The sequence below is a fragment of the Homarus americanus genome, unplaced genomic scaffold (genome assembly GCF_018991925.1).
Source record: "Homarus americanus isolate GMGI-L3 unplaced genomic scaffold, GMGI_Hamer_2.0 scaffold39155, whole genome shotgun sequence".
Classification (NCBI taxonomy): Eukaryota; Metazoa; Arthropoda; class Malacostraca; order Decapoda; family Nephropidae; genus Homarus; species Homarus americanus.
Window position 1 is genome coordinate 17,143,321 of NW_024737042.1, and position 20,089 is coordinate 17,163,409.

Here is a 20,089-nt window from a genome sequence, read left to right on the forward strand (position 1 = left end):
TAAAGCTGGTTTTAATAAGCCAGTCGAAGGCTAACACTGAACTCATTAAAGACGCTCTTGGGGCATGGCTGTCCTCTTGTTTTGTTCCCTGTAAAACTCTACGTTTTTTGAGGGTGCGTGAGTGGTGATCTGTAGCGGCCCTTCAATGAAAACGGTAGTATCCGATAATCCTAAAACTACAGGATTGATCTACGTTCTTGTGACAAGGGTAGCCTTCACCGCCTTTGCCTTGAAATCTACTGTGTTATTATCTGTTATGCATCACTGCAGCTGTATCCTTTTGTGAAAAGCTTTCTGGCGAACACTAAATGGCTTTAGCCGTCGCCTTCTTATGCTAAGATCATCTAGATAGGCATATTTGTGTTACCCTACCATTCCAACAAACCAAGTCATTTTTCATTCTTTGGAATGATAGGCACATATCTTAAGCCAAACCATTTCTTAGGGTACAAAACCTCCCAAAAACTTTTGAACGTATCTCGCAGGATTCATGCCTTGGGGAATTTTTCCGGTGCCCATAATGCGTCAAAATTACTGAAGGTAACGTTGATATTTCACCACAGACATAATAAGTCCAGTTGCAGGACTGGGCATTGGGAACTTGTCTTGTGCAGTTGCCTGGTTGACTCGTTGAAAATATGACTGGTCTCCATCCTCCATCTTTTTTTGGAACTTGGAATAAGGTGAGTTCCATGGTGATGAGAGGTTGGTTTTGGTACCGTATATTTGTACCATCTGTTGACTTCCACCGTCTTCGGAGTTGTGGTGTAGCCTTATGCTGGGATGTGGATTGGGTTAGTGTCGCTTGAGTGAATATGATGGTTGTCAACGTTTTTTTACTCGGGTTTTCAAGGTAATGCTGTGATTCCTTGAACTCGTTGCTTAATTCAAAAGATCACTTTTGTCTTGGGGTGATTATTACTTCGTGGCGGTCTATTAACGCTACTTTATCTACCTGTGGTAATTATTGGTTCTGCGTGTTTGTTCGTAAACATGGAAATTATAAACAATATCCCTTTTATAGCCAAACAAGAGGATCCTGTGAGACCTATTCTTTTGTTTACAGGTAGACTAGTGACAAACTTTTCATCGTGAACTTTCATCAGACACACATCTGTTCGCTTCAATCACATTGGCAGAAACGTGTTGTGACTCTGAGTTAGTTGGTTCTGGCTTTATGTAACTGTTTAAGCACCGTTAACACAGCAGGCGTTAGAGTCTAGTTCAGCTCTTTCATCTGAAATGTCTTTGATGCTAAGTTTTAGGGTTTCAGGAGGACTTGTAACTAATGCTTATGTTGCGATAGACTTTGCGCCTGTCGAGGGTTATTGCGAACACCTGAAGTAAGCATGGATGTGATTTGCATTTATTATGTTTACAATTATGAGTTATGGGTTTAATTTCGTGGCTATTTATGTTAATGTTGGCAAGGAAAATGCCTTGAGCTATTGTAGAAATCCGTGAAGAAAGTTTTAGTGGACCTAGAAAACGGATTGGCAGTGTTATTACTCCGCTATTGGTTCTGACACACCGGAGGAAGTGTCTGTATGTCTTATTGGCTAATTGTATTTGGAGGATATCTGCGCTTGGTCATTGGACAGGGTTTGGTTTTTTTTTTCGTATTATATTTCTGTATATAGGGATAACTGATTGTTACCTATCTCGCTGGTACAGTCAACATCACGCTGTAACGTGCGTTATTGAGTCGGTGATGGAAGAGTTGCTGGTTGTTGTTTAATCCTAGAGTGTTTGTTGGACGCGTCTCTTCCCCGAAGGCTTTGTACTGGTGTTACGTCTTGCCTCAGACGCTGTATATTCCTGCAATCTTCGTGTTGTGGTATGGAGACTGATGTAATATACACCATTTATTAGGAGTGGTTTTAGTGTTTGTCGATATTTTACTTCCTGAGTAGTGTCCTTTAGAACTTTTTGGTGTAGCAGGACTTTCTGAATATTTAAAGTCCTGCAAGGATCCTTTTCCTTGATCTTGCCACGGGCTGGCTGGATTTTTGTCTGTTTGTCCTGCAAACCAGCTATTTTCTGTGGCATGTCTCTTACACTTGCAGACTATGCAAAAGGTATTCTTTTGGGTTTGGTTCTGGTGGCGGTTTGTGGTTGTTCCTTAGAGCTGGTGACTGGTGCCACTGACAGAGCCCTAGGATTATGTTCAATCGGTTCAGCAATTTCCTCCACATAGTCTACAAGCTTAGTCCCTGCTTTAAATTATTTCTTTCGGGCTTTCTAGCGTATGGGTTCACGTAGAGACAAGATAAACTGAAGGAACGCAATGATCTTGTAGAAAATTTCTTTAGACAAGTTGTCATTGTCATCGAACCAATTTGAGGATTCCAAATAAATTTTGAGATCTATCTTAGTGTGTTCGGCAAAAATCTGGGCGTCTTGCTTGTCATGTGCGAACAGAGTGTCACATGTACGCTTTCCCATCTGGAAAATCCAAGCAAGCGGACCTCCTTCGGTACCTGACCCGAAATGGGGATGAATAGTTTCCTGAACGTTGGATAATCATCAGTTTCTTCATCAATGGCTGACGCATAGATCATTCTCGCTGCCCGACTACCAGTTTTGATAAGGCTTCGGAAGTATGCGATTTTATCTACATCATTAGCGACATTATTATTTCTCATTACATCTTCGCACTTAAGCAAAAATGCTAAAGTAATATAAACTGAATCCTCTGCAGTAAACTCTTGTACTTTAATGTTATTTGGAACTATCTTTACAGTTTGACAGACCGACGAAGTCTGTGTATTAGTAGAACCTGTTGCCATTTTTGTTGTGTTAGTTAAAGCACTAGTGTTAGTAACAGGTAAAAGTAATGGGTAAATGTTTCCTGACCTTAATTGTCACTGAGAATCTATGAAATTTGCACAGCTATCTAGAGTCGGTGGTAGGTGTTAGCTCTACCATCTGTCTTTGTTACTACTGTGTTTCTGTGTATACGTTTTGCAAGTGTTTATAGTCACTGTCCACTTGTTTATCTTGTAAATGCTTGCTTATTGATCATTCACTTAAAGTGCCACTTAAGTCACTGGAATCGCTTGTTTTATTGTTTCTGAGTGTTTCACTGATTATCTTATTCATTCGTCTCACTCGGCTACCACCAGTATGGGATCGCGGGTTTTTTTGTATCATACACAATTGTTTTAAATAAGTTCTGGAACTCTTACAGTGGCAGGGCTGATGTAAACACTTCTTCTGGAGTTTTTTATTGTTGAAGTGTCTATATACAGTACACAGTATTTAGATTGGGAGAGAATGTATTGGGAATTCTCTCCAGGGGAAGATTTTAACGTACACTTGTATGGGAACACTTAAATTAGGTGCTCTCCCATTAACTAGTAGTAAGAATCTGCCCTCTCCTCTGAGCAGGAGAGGACCGTAAGGCGGGCTGTTGTGATTAGTCAGGTGACCTCGCCGGACTCCTGCGAGTGTTACTAGCTCAGCGGGTATAACGTGAATATCTACTGAGTCAATGTTGAATAACAAAGTGAATAATTTGGTGCCGCTACAGGGTGCCACGGATATTAGGATGCCGCGGATGAAAGGGTGCCACGGATGGTAGGGTGCCGTGGATAGTAGGGTGCCTTAGGGTGACTAGGTGCTGCGGGTGGAAGGTGGGGGGGGCGGATGGTAGGGTGCCGCGGATAGTAGGGTGTCTCTGGTGACTGGGTACCGCAGGTGGAAGGGGGCATTGGTGGTAGGGTGCCGAAGATGGTAGTGTGCCTCATGACTGGGTGTCGCAGTGGTGCCCGGGACTGGGTGCTGCAGGTAGTGCCTCAAGTGACTGGGTGCTGCAGGTAGGGTGCCTCTGGCACTGCCGCAGGTGGTAGGGTGCCTCTGGTGGCTGCCGGTGGTGCAGGTGCTGGCTGCTGCAGGTGGTGGGTGCCCAGGTGACTAGGTGCTGCAGGTGGTAGGGTGCCTCTGGACTGGGTGCTGCAGGTGGTAGGGTGCCTCAGGTGACTGGGGGCTGCAGGTAGGGTGCCTCTGGTGACTGGTGCTGCAGGTGGTAGGGTGCTGCTGGTGACTGGGTGCTGCAGGTGGCAGGGGCGTGGGGTAGTGCCTCTGGTGACTGGGTGGGTGGTAAGTGCCTCAAGTGACTGGAGTGCCGCAGGTGGTAGGGTGCCTCTGGTGACTGGGTGCTGCAGGTGGTAGGGTGCCCTGGTGTGGGTGCCGCCAGGTGGTAAGGTGCCTCAAGTGACTGGGTGCTGCAGAGTGGTAGGGTGCCTCTGGTGACTGGGTGCTGCAGGTGGTAGGGTGCCTCTGGTGACTGGTGCCGCAGCTGGTAAGGTGCCTCAATGACTGGGTGCCGGGTGGTGGGTTCTGGTGACTGGGTGCTGTAGGTAGAGGGTGCCTCTGGTGACTGGGTGCCGCAGGTGGTAGGGTGCCTCTGTTGACTGGAGTGCTGCAGGTGGTAGGGTGCCTCTGGTGACTGGGTGCTGCAGGTGGTAGGGTGCCTCTGGTGACCAGGTGCCGCAGCTGGTAGGTGCCTCAAGTGACTGGGTGCTGCAGGTGGTAGGGTGCCTCTGGTGGCTGGGAGCTGCAGGTGGTAGGGTGCCTCTGGTGACTGGGTGCTGCAGGTGGTAGGGTGCCCTGGTGACTTGGTGCCGCAGGTGGTAGGGTGCCCTGGTGACTGGGTGCTGCAGGTGGTAGGGTGCTTCTGGTGACTGGGCGCTGCAGGTGGTAGTGCCTCAGGTGACTGGGTGCCCAGATGATAGGGTGCCTCTGGTGACTGGGTGCTGCAGATGGTGGTGCCTCTGGTGACTTGGTGCTGCAGGTGGTAGGGTGCCTCTGGTGACTGGGTGCCGCAGGTGGTAGGTGCCTCAAGTGACTGAGTGCTGCAGGTAGGGTGCCTCTGGTGACTGGTGCTGCAGGTGTAGGGTGCCTCTGGTGACTGGGTGCTGCAGGTGGTAGTGTGCCTTGGTGACTGGGTGCCGCAGGTGGCAAGGTGCCACTGGTGATTGGGTGCTGCAGGTGGGGGTGCCCTGGTGACTGGGTGCACAGGTAGGGGTGCCCTGCACTGGGTGCTGCAGGTGGGTGCCCTGGTGACTGGGTGCTGCAGGTAGTAGGGTGCCCCTGGTGACTGGGTGCCGCAGGTGGTAGGGTGCCTCAAGTGACTGGGTGCTGCAGGTGTAGGGTGCCCTGGTGACTGGGTGCTGCAGGTGGTAGGGTGCCTCTGGTGACTGGGTGCTGGAGGTGGAAGGGTGCCTCTGGTGACTGGGTACTGCAGGTGGTAGGTGCCACTGGACTGGGTGCTGCAGGTGGTAGGGTGCCTCTGGTGACTGGGTGCTGCAGGTGGAAGGGTGCCTCTGTTGACTGGGTGCTGCAGGTAGTAGGGTGCCTCTGGTGACTGGGTGCTGCAGGTGGTTGGGTGCCTCAAGTGACTGGGTGCTGCAGGTGGTAGGGTGCCTCTGGTGACTGGGTGCTGCAGGTGGTAGGGTGCCTCTGGTGACTGGGTGCTGGAGGTGGAAGGGTGCCTCTGGTGACTGGGTGCTGCAGGTGGTGGGTGCCCTGGTGACTGGGTGCTGCAGGTGGTGGGGTGCCTCTGGTGACTGGGTGCTGCAGGTGGTAGGGTGCCTCTGGTGACTGGGTGCCGCAGGGAATAGGGTGCAGCGAATGGTAGGGTGCCACGGATGATAGGGTATCACGGATGGTAGGGTGCCACAGATGGCATTGTGCTTTGTATTGTAAAGAGCCTCTGGTGACTGGGTGCCGCAGGTGGTAGGGTGCCTCTGGTGACTGGGTGCCGCAGGTAGAAGGGGGGCACGGATGTTAGGGTGCCGCGGATGGTAGGATGCCGCGGGTTGTAGGATGCCGCGGGTGGTAGGGCGGCGGAATTAAAAACAAGTATCGGGTGTTCTATTATGCAGAATAAAGAGATAATTCTTTAAGGAGCAGTAGGATGAGGAATTAGTTAAGGGACGATAATATATGAGAATAAAAGCAAGTTTGATAATGAAGGACCAGGAGGATGTAATGTATGGTAAAAAGCGTAAGGTTGTTGTGGTCTGGAAAGATGTGACTCAAACTACAGTTTGTTAAGGGACAGTAATACGTGGAATTAAGATTAAGTTGCTTAATTGGTCAACTAATCTGACCTAACCTAAACTAACCTAAAGTAATCTAACATAACATAACATGACCTATTCCTAACCTAACCTCCCACTAACGTAGAGTTTGAGTGATTATTTTTTCTGGTGAAATAAGATTAGTTATTTAATTTTAGGTTATCTCAATATTGTTACCTAAAGTTTATGTTGCCAGTTCACGCAGCATCAGAGAAGTCCCACAATAAAACACAGGCACACCTCACCACACTTACTGCACAAGAGGATAAGAGTGTGTTAGTCAAGCAACGTAATGGGGGAAAGCGTATGGTGGTTTTGTTGGGATAGCCTTGACGCGGAATCGGCTTACCAGTATACCATTGTTTGTGTATATATTGTATGTTTGTATTATCTATGTATATATGTTGAACCAGTTTGAGCGTGCATGACCATCTTACTAAATATGTATGTATGTATGTATGTATGTATGTATGTATGTTTGTATGTATGTTTGTATGTATGTATGTATAATAATCACCCGGTGCAATTCTCATCTTTGTGGTTATTATTTCTTTTTTTTTTACTTCCATTGTTAGGGTATTTATGCACAGTTCAGTTAGGCTTAGTTCCTGCAATTTGACAATAGGCAGTTTATGAAAATTAATAAAGACTTTGTTTCATGTATGTGAATAACGTTACTCTGGTTGTTATAATAATGAAACCACCACCACCACCACCACCACCACCACCACCACCACCACCACCCCCACCCCACCCCCAACAACAACAACAACAACAGCAAGAACAAGAACACGAACAAGAAGAACAAAAGAACAAGAACAACAAGAACAACAATGTAATGAGACCGTCTCACAAGAAGAAGATTACATATAGCTAGAATATTGATAGTATAAGAGTATAAAAGAGAGGAAGATTTTGGTAGCGTGCTCGTGATATATATTTACACTGCCAGTATACTTATCGTATCTTATACGTCAATACACATCTATTACGTCTTAAGGCGACTTCTCAAACACTGCTTCGTTACAACTCTTTATTAATTACGAACATGACATGGACACATTAATAACACCTTCTGTTGAAGTTACTAGGACATTATATTTACGTTACTAGGACATCATATTACGTTACTAGACACTGATTCTCGGACACGAACATGAAATGAATACACTTCCCACGTAAGTAACTCATCCCATGGAAAGCTCTGACAAACACTCACGTGACCTAGGGGAGGCCTAGCAGGGAGACTGCTTAGCTGGAACACTGGTGTCGGGAGGGCGACTGCTTAGCTGGGACACTGGTATCGGGAGGGCGACTGCTTAGCGGGGACACTGGTGTCGGGTGGGCGACTGCTTAGCTGGGACACCGGAGGGAAGTCTCGGTCCTGACCGGAGGCGACTTGCCTCCGGCCTCTGACTTCGGCTCGAGCAGGCCTGGTGGTGTCGTAGCTGGCCACCTTGTTACAAGACAACTACTTCACTGCGAATCCCGAGGGAGGACCAGGACGTCCTATATATTGGGATGCGAGCCGTCAGGTTCAGCTGGCCGGGGGGGCGGGGGGGGGGCGGCGAAGGGTCTCCTTACATTTGACCTCGCAAATGTGCGGTCAGGCCTGGACTTTTTCAGAACTATCTGGGAAAGTCATCAGGTGGGGCCGTGTGTATATTGGGAGAGCAACCGTGAGAGTTCCCCTACACTTGACCTCCCTAATGTCGGGTCAGACTGGAGTTTCTGAGATGTAAGGAGAAGTCATCAGGTGGGGCCGTGTGACACGAGAGGCCCTGGTTGATTTGTGGCCCCTTGAGTTGGGCTCCGAGGGTTACATTTGACCTGGCTAATGTGAGGTCAGGTCCGGCCTTTGTTCAGAGAGTAGGTTATTGTATATTGGAAGAGAGTCGGCTGGTGCCTTCTTACATGTCTGTTGTGGTGACATGTCACATGGGAGGGGAGCTAGTTGATTTGTAACCCTGGTCAGCCGCAAGAGATACCCTATACTTTTGACCTCCCTAATGTCGGGTCAAGTCTGGCTTTCCTCGCGATGTAAGCTGTGGTCTGACAAACCATCACTACACCTCCCGCCAAGACCAAAGCTTTCATGCTCAGAGAACTGATGACACATTTAAAGTAGACAGTAACATCATGTGCAGTATCTAATATAGTCCCTGAGGCGATAATGCATCCTTACATTTTATAAATTATAACATTAGAGATGTATGTTTTTCTACTGGCATAGTTTGATCTGACAAAGCTTACTATACCTCCCGCCAAGATTAAAGCTTCTATGACAGGAGAAAAAAATAAAATACATACACAGTAAGTGAACATAGAGTGATCTAAAGATCCTTCATATCTAGCATAGTGTCCGAGGCAAACTTGCAAATCACATTCTACAAACAAAAACAGGTGTTACATTGCCTAACCAGGCCGTGTCAAAATAATAATTCATCTCAGTCAGTAAATGGCTACAACGTTGTGTTTCGTAGTGCAATACATTGATCAAATGAACTCATAGAAAAAGTGACTAATCTTTTTTTAAAAAAACATTCTTTGTAGTACATGTTAACAAAAATCAGAGAATGAAATACTTCATACAAAATGCTCCTGCTTCACATGTTAGGGTGTTATATCTTTTTATTACACATCAGCAACATCAACAACATCAGTACATTTGTTGGGTTCAGCATGGCTCAAGTCCTCCATCCAGCTGGTATCTGAAAATAAGGAATGCCGGCAGCACAACAGCGGTAGTCGATTGGTCCTTCTGATTATCCACCTTTTCATTGTCGACTTTCTTCTGATGTCAGCACAGCGTCTCTTCTGTCTTCACATAGCACGTTTTTCCTTCTTCAATACCGCACTTTGTAGGTCGTGTCACCACATCTGACTTCTTCTCACTTCCTCCTGGTTTCTATAATATTCCAGATGATTTTTCTGTTCACCTGCGCTTCTTTATACATCTTCATTTTCATATTCCAGACGATTTTTCTGCTCATCTGCGTTTCTTTATACATCTTCGTTTTCCGTAATATTCCAGATGAATTTTTCTGCTCCATTTGTATTTCTTTATGCATCTTCGTTTTCAACATATTCCAGACGATTTTCTGTTCATCTGCCGTCGGCCCTCTCCGGCCGGGATGAAAGCCGGTCCACTGCTTGGGCTGTCGTCTCCTTAGATGACTCATAAGGCAGGTTCCGCGGACCAGGCCTCGCCCTCCGTACGTGAGTGTCGGCGAGACCAAAGACCGTCCTGTCTTACACCTTCCACAGTGGTGAATCCCTCCCTGGCTGGGCTCACCAGGGTTCGTTGTGTGGCACTTCATTCCACACTCCTTAACTTCCTAGTAGAAAAATATAAACTCTTCTTAATCCTAGACCAGGTAGGACTTGAAAGAAGTGGGGTGGTGTGTGGCGGGTGTGGTGCTGCATTCCTCACGCTGCTACTTCTCTTCTTATATGTGCTGTGGTCGGATTCCGGCTAGCCATGGGGCGGTACTGTGTGTGACATTTGACAGAAACAATCCTAAAGGGATGATGGATTAGTTGGAAGTGCATTCGCAAAAAAAAACAAATATTTACTTTATACGTTACGTCAATGTTTGGTAACTATTATTTCCGTCACGACAATTTTCTCATTAGGCTGGGTCGGGGAGTGAAGCTCTGCTCACTACATTGAATATTATTTATCACTACGCGTCAAAGAGTACATTACAAATCATACTAGCATAAAAACACACTGAGTGAAGCTCTGTAATTATCGCAATGTTAAGTAACACTAACCACCAATTTCGAAGCATAACTCACAGGACAAAACATTGGTGGTCACACGGGCGGGCGAAGCGGGAAACATTCGGCCATTATGCGCGCGTGACCTAGGGAAGGCCTGAGGTGTAGAGTGGCGTAACCGGGACGGGGCGCGGGGCGGGGCGGGGCGGGGCGGAGCGGGGTAGGGCAGGGCAGGGCAGGGCAGGGCGGAGCGAGGCGGGAACTGATGGGTACGGAGGGTGAGGTGAGGGTTAGGACAGGGAGGAGGATGTAGGTTAAAAGACATGTTAAGTTATAACAGTTAGTACAGACACCGCTTCTATCGCTAAAACACAATGGGTACATTTAACACTGACCGACAATTAAAATGCACTTGGGATACTGAGAACTTCACAGAACGCGGGGAACACTGAGAAATTACGTTAAGCACTGAACATATTTCTAGACAAAAAAAAATTCGCGCATACCACGACGAGAGACATTTACTTGAGCTGTAACGGTGACACACTAGGCCACTTTTCACGCTACGACGCTATGACACAGGAATTACTTATTACACAATTGTAGACAATACTTAGACTGAAACAAATGAAGGATGAAACGAGCCAGGTGTTATGGCTAACCGAGGGAGGGCATGGGTTTACGTTAAGTACACTGTTACCAATAACAAGGGACGAGGGAAGCGTGAATGCCACCAATATAATGTTACGAATGCAACCACCCTTGTACTGCCTGCTTCGTCAAGATAGTTACGAGATTACTTCAAAAGATTCTAACTATCACTGTACTGAACACTAAAGTTAAGAGGCGTGAGTTCTTACTTTAAGTGCGCTGCCGCCATTGTAATGCTACAAAAATTTACACAAGATGATTAATATATATATAAGAAGAATATTTAGTAAGAGAGTAAAAGAGAGGAAGACTTTGGTAGCGTGGCCGTGATAGTTATTTACACTGTCAGTACACTTATCGTATCTTATACGTCAATACACATCTATTACGTTCTTAAAGGCGACTTCTCAAACACTGCTTCGTTACAACTCTTTATTAATTACGAACATGACATGGACACATTAATAACACCTTCTATTGAAGTTACTAGGACATTACGTTACTAGGACATTATTACGTTACTAGACACTGATTCTCGGACACGAACATGAAATGAATACACTTCCCACATAAGTAACTCATCCCGTGGAAAGCTCTGACAAACACTCACGTGACCTAGGGGAGGCCTAGCAGGGAGACTGCTTAGCTGGGACACTGGTGTCGGGAGGGCGACTGCTTAGCTGGGACACCGGAGGGAAGTCGGGTCCCTGACCGGAGGCGGGACTCGGCTGTGTCCTCCTCTGACTCTGCCTCTGACTCTCGGGATGCTCGAGCGAGGGGGGGTCGGCGAAGGGTCTCCTTACATTTGACCTGGCCAATGTGAGGTCAGGTCTGGACTTTTCAGAACTATCTGGGAAAGTCATCAGGTGGGGCCGTGTGTATATTGGGAGAGCAACCGTGAGAGTTCCCCTACACTTGACCTCCCTAATGTCGGGTCAGACTGGAGTTTCTGAGATGTAAGGAGAAGTCATCAGGTGGGGCCGTGTGACACGAGAGGCCCTGGTTGATTTGTGGCCCCTTGAGTTGGGCTCCGAGGGTTACATTTGACCTGGCTAATGTGAGGTCAGGTCCGGCCTTTGTTCAGAGAGTAGGTTATTGTATATTGGAAGAGAGTCGGCTGGTGCCTTCTTACATGTCTGTTGTGGTGACATGTCACATGGGAGGGGAGCTAGTTGATTTGTAACCCTGGTCAGCCGCAAGAGATACCCTATACTTTTGACCTCCCTAATGTCGGGTCAAGTCTGGCTTTCCTCGCGATGTAAGCTGTGGTCTGACAAACCATCACTACAACAAGAACAACAACAATAACAATAACAATAACAATAACAACAACAATAATAACAATAATAACAATAATAACAACAATAACAATAATAATAACAATAACAATAATAATAACAATAACAATAACAATAATAATAACAATAACAATAATAATAACAATAACAATAACAATAATAATAACAATAACAATAATAATAACAATAACAATAATAACAATAATAATAACAATAATAATAACAATAATAATAACAATAATAATAATAATAATAATAATAATAATAATAATAATAATAATAATAATAATAATAATAATAATAATAATAATAATAATAATAATAATAATAATAAATGTTAATTAGTCAACAGAACTAACTCACAAACCAGGTCCAGGACAGTACAAACACATCAGCTCAAGGAACGACACAAGAGCAGGCGCTAGTATCAGGGATTTGGCACCAAGGAATAACTAATCGCTCTGTTTAACCTGTAAAGAGTAAGAATGGCGTTTACCATGACTGTTACGTTCAAATTTGCATATCCAGGTATGTAAATGATGTATGTCAGCACGACAGTGTTTTGAGATTTGTGTCTGTATTTTTTTACTGTTGTTTTTGACTATTGTAAACACACACACACATACCCACACACGCACACACACACACACACACACACACACACACACACACAGCGCGCACACGCACACACACAGATAGAGGAGAAGCACTAGTGGCTCACGCTCCGAGATGCGAGACAATCCTCTTACGCAAGATTATCCCCGGCCCGCAAGATTACACCACTGATTGTTCTATCATTACTGCATTGGGACGAGCTCTGAGGGCCGCCGGGGGCCTCTCTAACTATGGGTGGTGGGTATATGGTGCTGAAGTTATGGGTCGCTAGTCTCTGAAGTTCTGCAGTTGGGGGATGCTTGAAGTTGTGGTACGCTAGATACTGAAGGTGTAGTATGCTTGGTTATGACATTAGGTTATGCTGTTATAAAGTTGTGATAAGCTAAGTTCTGAGTTGTGATGCCAAAGGTTAGAAACTTGTAAAGTTGTAATACACTAGGTTTTAAAGTTGTGGTACGCTAGGTTATACATTTGTGGTATGCTAAGTTTTAAGGTTGTGGTATGCTAAGTTATGAAGTTTTAGTACACTAGGTTATAAAGTTGTGATAAGCTAAGTTCTGAAATTGTGGTACACTAGGTTCAAATTGTGGTTTGCTAAGTTCAAGTTGTGGTATGCTAAGTTTAAGTTGTGGTATGTTAAGTTCAAGTTGTGGTATGGTAGGTTCAAGTTGTGGTATGCTAAGTTCAAGTTGTGGTATGGGAAGTTCAAGTTGTGGTATGGGAAGTTCAAGTTGTGGTATTCTAGGTTCAAGTTGTGATATGCTAGGTTATAAAGTTGTGGTCATCTAAGTTCAAATTGTGGTATGTTAGGTTGTAAAGTTGTGGTAAGCTGAATTCAAGTTGTGGTAGGCTAAGTTCATGTTGTGGTACACTAAATGCAAGTTATGGTAAGCTAAGTTCATGTTGTGGTACGCTTAGTTGAAGTTGTGGTATGCTAGGTTGTAAAGTTGTGGTAAGCTAAGTTAAAGCTATGGTACGTTAAGTTCAAATTGTGATATGCTAATTACATAAAAAATCTGCTTAGACAAAGATTACCCGCCATAACACAATACACAACAGTGTCCCCGCCAGAACCAGAAGTGCCTGAGGCATGAGCCAATCACAGTGGCCTGTGAGTGTTGTGGTCAACTGTAATTGTGCTTATTGGCTGGAAGCTGAGTTCGTGCCCCAGGAAGACAGGCACTTGGTTTTCAAACTCAGAGTCTGTGTGGCAGGTATTTGGGTGTATTCTATTTGGAAAAATCTTAAGTTCCCATTTGTTTTGAAATACGTGGTTCCCGTTTAACTAGCTAGGAGAATAAGTCTATTGTTTTGAAATGTAATTGTCAAATCCTAATAATGAGTGTTCAACAAACAAAGAACCGTTAAGAAGAGTTATAAATTCCGCCACCCCCCTCTTGGTATTGAGTAAAATATTGTCATACATGTCTTGGGTGTTAAGCATGGATACATTGAGTCCTAAGTAACAACACATCTATCACTTGTTTCCCCTAGGGTCTCAGTTATCGCATGTTATTCCTGCTCCCCAGTTATCATCGCCCACGTCCATTCTTCCTCCTCCTCCCCCTGTGTGAGGGCCTAACCTAACCACAAACTAGCCGTGAGCCTCCTCTCTCTCCCTCCTCACATTCCATAGTCTTCTCTCTCTCCCTCACTCCCTCCTTCGTCATTTCTCCTGCCTCACCAGTTACCTCAACCCTTCCATCTCACGTGTATACAGAGAATGAAATAAAGAGGAGAATAAAGAAATAAGAACTACGAAGAAATAAATAAATAAAATAAAGAAAGAGTAAAAGTAAGTAAATAAATAGAATTAAGAAAGGCAAAAGATAAAGCTATTATTACACTAAATTCAAGTTGTGGTACGCTGGGTTCAAGTTGTGGTACACTAAGTACAATTTTCCCTCGAGTCTTGAAAGAGTGTAGGGAACAGATTAGCGGACCCCTCGTAAACTTATTTACAAAATCATTAGACACTGGAGTTGTGCCAGACTTGTGGAAACAGGCAAATGTAGTACCCATATTCAAAAAGGGAGACAGAGCATCAGCGTCAAATTACCGGCCGATCAGTTTGACGTCAGTAGTGGGGAAATTTCTTGAATCAATTATAGCAGATAGCATCCTATCGCATCTAGAGAAAAGCAAATTAATCTACGACTCTCAACATGGGTTTACAATGGGAAAATCTTGTCTAACAAATCTGCTAACGTTTTTAGGAAAGTCTTCGAGGTAGTAGATAATGACGAAAATTACGATGTTATTTACTTAGACTTTAGCAAAGCATTTGACAGAGTACCGCATCAGAGGCTTCTGAGAAAAATTAAGGCTCATGGTATCGAGGGGAAAGTTTAAAATTGGATAAAATCATGGCTCACCGATAGAACGCAGAGGGTCAGCGTAGATGGTGTTAAATCTGAGTGGGGCCGTGTAACCAGTGGGGTTCCCCAGGGGTCAGTACTAGGCCCACTCTTGTACATAATCTACATAAACGATTTAGATACTGGGATCAGCAGTGACATAAGCAAGTTTGCGGATGACACCAAAATAGGGCGGCAAATTAATTCAGAGCAGGATGCAAATGCATTACAGGAGGATCTAAATAAACTGCAGGGGTGGTCTGAAAAATGGCAAATGAAATTCAACACCAGCATGTGCAGCGTACTTAATATTGGAAGAACAAATACTTATAATGTATACAGCCTTAACAACATCAACCTAGAGAAGCCGACTTGTGAAAGAGACCGAGGGGTACTTGTAAGCCCGGACCTACGGCCTAGAAAACAGTGCGTTAATGTTCGAAATAACGCAAGCAGAGTATTGGGTTTTATATCTAGAAGTGTAAGTAACAAGAGTGCAGAGGTCTTACTGCAACTATATCTTGCGCTAGTCAGGCCGCACCTCGATTATGCGGTCCAGTTCTGATGCCCCTATTATAGAATGGATATAAATTCACTAGACTCGGTGCAGCGAAGAATGACAAAAATGATTCCGGGACTTAGAAACCTTCCATATCAGGATAGGTTAAAGAAACTTAACTTGCATTCCCTAGAAAGACGAAGAGTGCGGGGAGATATGATAGGTAGAAGGATAAAGCTATAGGTAGAAGGATAAATCGTGGCGAAATTCACCTCCGGGACTATTATAGGGTATTGGTGAGTAGGGTTAAAACCGAGATAAGGAAAGCAAAGAGGAATAATGAGGTAAGGATAGCAAGGGAGGCGAAGACAAACCCCAAAGGATTCTACCAAATGTATCAAACTAAAACACGAGAAAAGATTGGACCAATACGGTCAGACACCGGCGAGCTCACTGATAACGACAGAGAAATGAGCAATAATTTGAATAAATATTTTTCAACAGTTTTCACCACCGAAAATTTAAACATGATACCCGAGGCACCGACTCTATTCAGAGATAGTGAAGAAAACAAATTAAGTGAGATAGTAGTGACTAGTAACGATGTTAGTAAGCAAATAAACATACTAAAGCCTAATAAGTCACCTGGTCCCGATGAGATATTTGCCAGAGTATTAAAGGAATGTAAGGAAGAACTTAGTATGCCCTTAGCAAAGTTGTTTAACATGTCCTTAAAAACAGGTGTAGTACCAGAATCCTGGAGGATAGCGAATGTAATACCGATTTTCAAGAAGGGGGATAGATCACTATCCTCTAACTACCGCCCAATCAGTCTAACATCAATAGTAGGCAAATTACTGGAAGCAATCATCTCAAACTCTATTCGAAATCACCTGGAGAAGCACAGATTGATCAATGATTCCCAGCATGGCTTCACAAGCGGACGTTCTTGCCTAACTAATCTATTAACATTCTTTTCATCAGTTTTCGAATCGGTGGACGAGGGGCACAATTATGATGTGGTATATCTCGACTTTAGCAAAGCCTTCGACAGAGTCCCCCACGAAAGACTAATTAGAAAGGTAGAAGCACATGGATTAGGGCATGGTTACAGGACAGGAAACAGCGAGTGAGCATTAACGGCACTAAGTCCCATTGGAGCAACGTCACAAGTGGAGTTCCTCAAGGCTCAGTACTTGGACCATTATTATTTAATATATACATAAACGACATAGATATCGGCATAGACAGCAACATAAGTAAATTTGCTGATGACACTAAAATAGGACGTGTTATTAAATCTGACGAGGACTAGGCAAAACTACAGGAAGATCTAAACAAATTTTTCGAATGGTCTGAAAAATGGCAGATGAAATTCAACGTCGACAAATGTAAAGTACTCAGTATAGGAGATGTAAATAGGGAAACCAGATACCAGATGAACAACGATGCCATAGAGAAATCCGACTACGAGAGAGATTTAGGAGTAATGATAAGTAGGAACCTTAAACCAAGTAAACAATGTGTTTTTGCTCGTAACAAGGCTAATAAAGTACTTGGGTTCATACAAAGGAGTGTTAGTTACAAGACTAGAGAGGTCATCCTAAAACTGTATCTTGCTCTTGTGAGACCACACCTGAACTACGCAGTTCAGTTCTGGTCACCGTATTACAGAATGGATATAGAATCCTTGGAAAGAATTCAGAGGAGAATGACAAGACTAATCCCGGGCATCAGGAACCTTGAGTATAGAGACAGGCTAAAGCATCTTAATTTGCACTCCCTCGAGAGACGTAGAGCGAGGGGCGACCTGATAGAGGTGTATAAGTGGAAGGCAGGGCTAAACAAAGGGGACATTACAAAGGTACTCAAACTATCCAACCAGGAGCGAACTCGTAACAATGGTTTTAAATTAGATAAATTTAGATTTAGGCGTGAAATCGGTAAACACTGGTTTGGAAACAGAGTAGTGGATGAATGGAACAAGTTACCAAATATCATCATTAACTCGAATACGCTGAATAGCTTCAAACATAGGTTGGATGCTTGTATGAGCAATAGGGGTTGGGTGTAAACGGGACTGCCCAGTATGGGCCAATAGGCCCGCTGCAGTTTCCTCCATTCTTATGTTCTTATGTTCTTATGTTCTTAAGTATTTAAGTGGGTGAAAGGAATCAATAAAGGGGATATAGATAAAGTTCTTATAATATCCGAGCAGGACAGGACTCGGAGCAACGGATTCAAGTTGGATAAGTTTAGGTTTAGGAGGGAGACAGGAAGAAACTGGTTCACAAATAGGGTGGTGGACGAGTGGAACAAGCTTAGCAACATTGTAGTAAGTGCGGGAACTCTGGAAAGTTTCAAAAGGAGGCTAGATAGATTCATGGATGATAGAGAGTGGTAGTAACTCTCGACAGGAGCTGCCATGCACAGGCCAACCGGCCTATTGCAGACTCCTTATTTTCTTATGTTCTTATGTTATGGTAAGTTAAATTCAAGTTGTGGTACGCGAAGTTAAAGTTGTGGTATGCTAGGTTATAAAGTTATGGTAAGCTAAATTTAAGATATGGTACGGTAAGTTCAAGTTGTGGTACGCGGTGAACGGTAATAGAGTCACAGGAAAAAAAGTCACAGAAAAAAGTCACCGGAAAAAAGTCACATTTAAGGTAATAAAATTAAAAATATTTTCAAACAGTTATTAACTGACAATACATGACTTTTACATATTGACAACACAATTTATATATGATGCACGTAGGTTAGGTTAGGTTAGGTGATTATTTTCTGTGACTTTTTTACCTGGATTCGTGGTACGCTAGGTTCAGTTTGTGTTACGCTATGTTCAAGTTGTGGTATGTTAAGTTCAAATTGTGGTACACTAAATTCAAGTTGTGGAATGCTAAGTTCAAGTTGTGGTATGCCATTTTATTTTATTTTTATTTTACGGGGATTAGCCCACCCGGGCTAATTATATTAATCTACAACACGGAGATGCTGGAAAACTAGCTTTTTGAAGTGAGACAGACTGTATGGGTATGGAAACACAGAAGAAGGCAAAGCATTACACAGTTTGGCTGTGTGAGGAAAGAAGGATATGCTATAACTTTTTTTTTTTAGTTTAACAAATTTATTGACAAAGCTTGGAGTACAGTTTGCCTTTTCTGAGTAATTCAGTCAGATATTGACACTGAGGGTGGTATCACTTCTCACTGCCACGAAGGACAGAGGTTCATACACAAAGGAATAGATCATACTCATTAACAGTATATATTAATAATAATAATAATAATTAACGGTTTATTGAAAGAGCATGGCAGCCGGAAGGCTGAAAATATACAATTACATAATTGGGGAATAGGTCTCTTGATTTACAAATGATATACAAGTAAAATAAGTGATACAAATATGATATATAATAATTAGGTGTTGATAATTTTTGCAGTGGTTGAGACTGGGCTGTTCTTATAGCAAACAGTTCGTGCTCGTATGGGCTGGATGCGGTTTGGCATGTGTGTGGCCACGTGGCCAGAACAGTAGCTTGGGGCAATGCAGGTGTGTTCCAGGGCCGGATGAAATTTTCCCTCGAGTCTTAAAAGAGTGTAGGGAACAGATTAGCGTACCCCTCGTAAACATATTTACAAAATCATTAGACACTGGAGTTGTGCCAGAGTTGTGGAAACAGGCAAATGTAGTACCCATATTCAAAAAGGGAGACAGAGCATCAGCGTCAAATTACCTGCCGATCAGTTTGACGTCAGTAGTGGGGAAATTTCTTGAATCAATTATAGCAGATAGCATCCGATCGCATTTAGAGAAAAGCAAATTAATCTACGACTCTCAACATGGGTTTACAAAGGGAAAATCTTGTCTAACAAATCTGCTAACGTTTTGTAGGAAAGTCTTCGAGGTAGTAGATAATGACGAAAATTACGATGTTATTTACTTAGACTTTAGCAAAGCATTTGACAGAGTACCGCATTAGAGGCTTCTGAGAAAAATTAAGGCTCATGGTATCGAGGGGAAAGTTGTAAATTGGATAAAATCATGGCTCACCGATAGAACGCAGAGGGTCAGCGTAGATGGTGATAAATCTGAGTGGGGCCGTGTAACCAGTGGGGTTCCCCAGGGGTCAGTACTAGGCCCACTCTTGTTCATAATCTACATAAACGATTTAGATACTGGGATCAGCAGTGACATAAGCAAGTTTGCGGATGACACCAAAATAGGGCGGCAAATTAATTCAGGGCAGGATGCAAATGCATTACAGGAGGATCTAAATAAACTGCAGGGGTGGTCTGAAAAATGGCAAATGAAATTCAACACCAGCAAGTGCAGCGTACTTAATATTGGAAGAACAAATACTTATAATGTATACAGCCTTAACAACATCAACCTAGAAAGTCGACTTGTGAAAGAGACCTAGGGGTACTTGTAAGCCCGGACCTACGGCCTAGAAAACAGTGGGTTAATGTTCGAAATAAGGCAAACAGAGTATTGGGTTTTATATCTAGAAGTGTAAGTAACAAGAGTGCAGAGGTCTTATTGCAACTATATCTTGCGCTAGTCAGGCCGCACCTCGATTATGCGGTTCAGTTCTGGTGCCCCTATTATAGAATGGATATAAATTCACTAGAGTCGGTGCAGCGAAGAATGACAAAAATGATTCCGGGACTTAGAAACCTTCCATATCAGGATAGGTTAAAGAAACTTAACTTGCATTCCCTAGAAAGACGAAGAGTGCGGGGAGATATGATAGAAGTATTTAAGTGGGTGAAAGGAATCAATAAAGGGGATATAGATAAAGTTCTTATAATATCCGAGCAGGATAGGACTCGGAGCAACGGATTCAAGTTGGATAAG

The 20,089-nt window shown here is 43.8% G+C and overlaps 1 protein-coding gene across 1 annotated transcript in view; it reads right to left on the reverse strand.

The window, feature by feature from the left end:
* Positions 1-3,973: 3,973 nt before the first annotated feature.
* The window catches only part of LOC121872534 (DNA-directed RNA polymerase II subunit RPB1-like), a 45,216-nt gene continuing 29,100 nt past the window's right edge, over positions 3,974-20,089 (reverse strand). The window contains exons 2-3 of the mRNA XM_042375319.1: positions 12,508-12,695; positions 3,974-5,375 (exon numbers count right to left, since the gene is read on the reverse strand). Coding sequence (XP_042231253.1) covers positions 3,974-5,375; positions 12,508-12,695 — 1,590 coding nt within the window. The remainder of the gene's footprint in view (positions 5,376-12,507; positions 12,696-20,089) is intronic.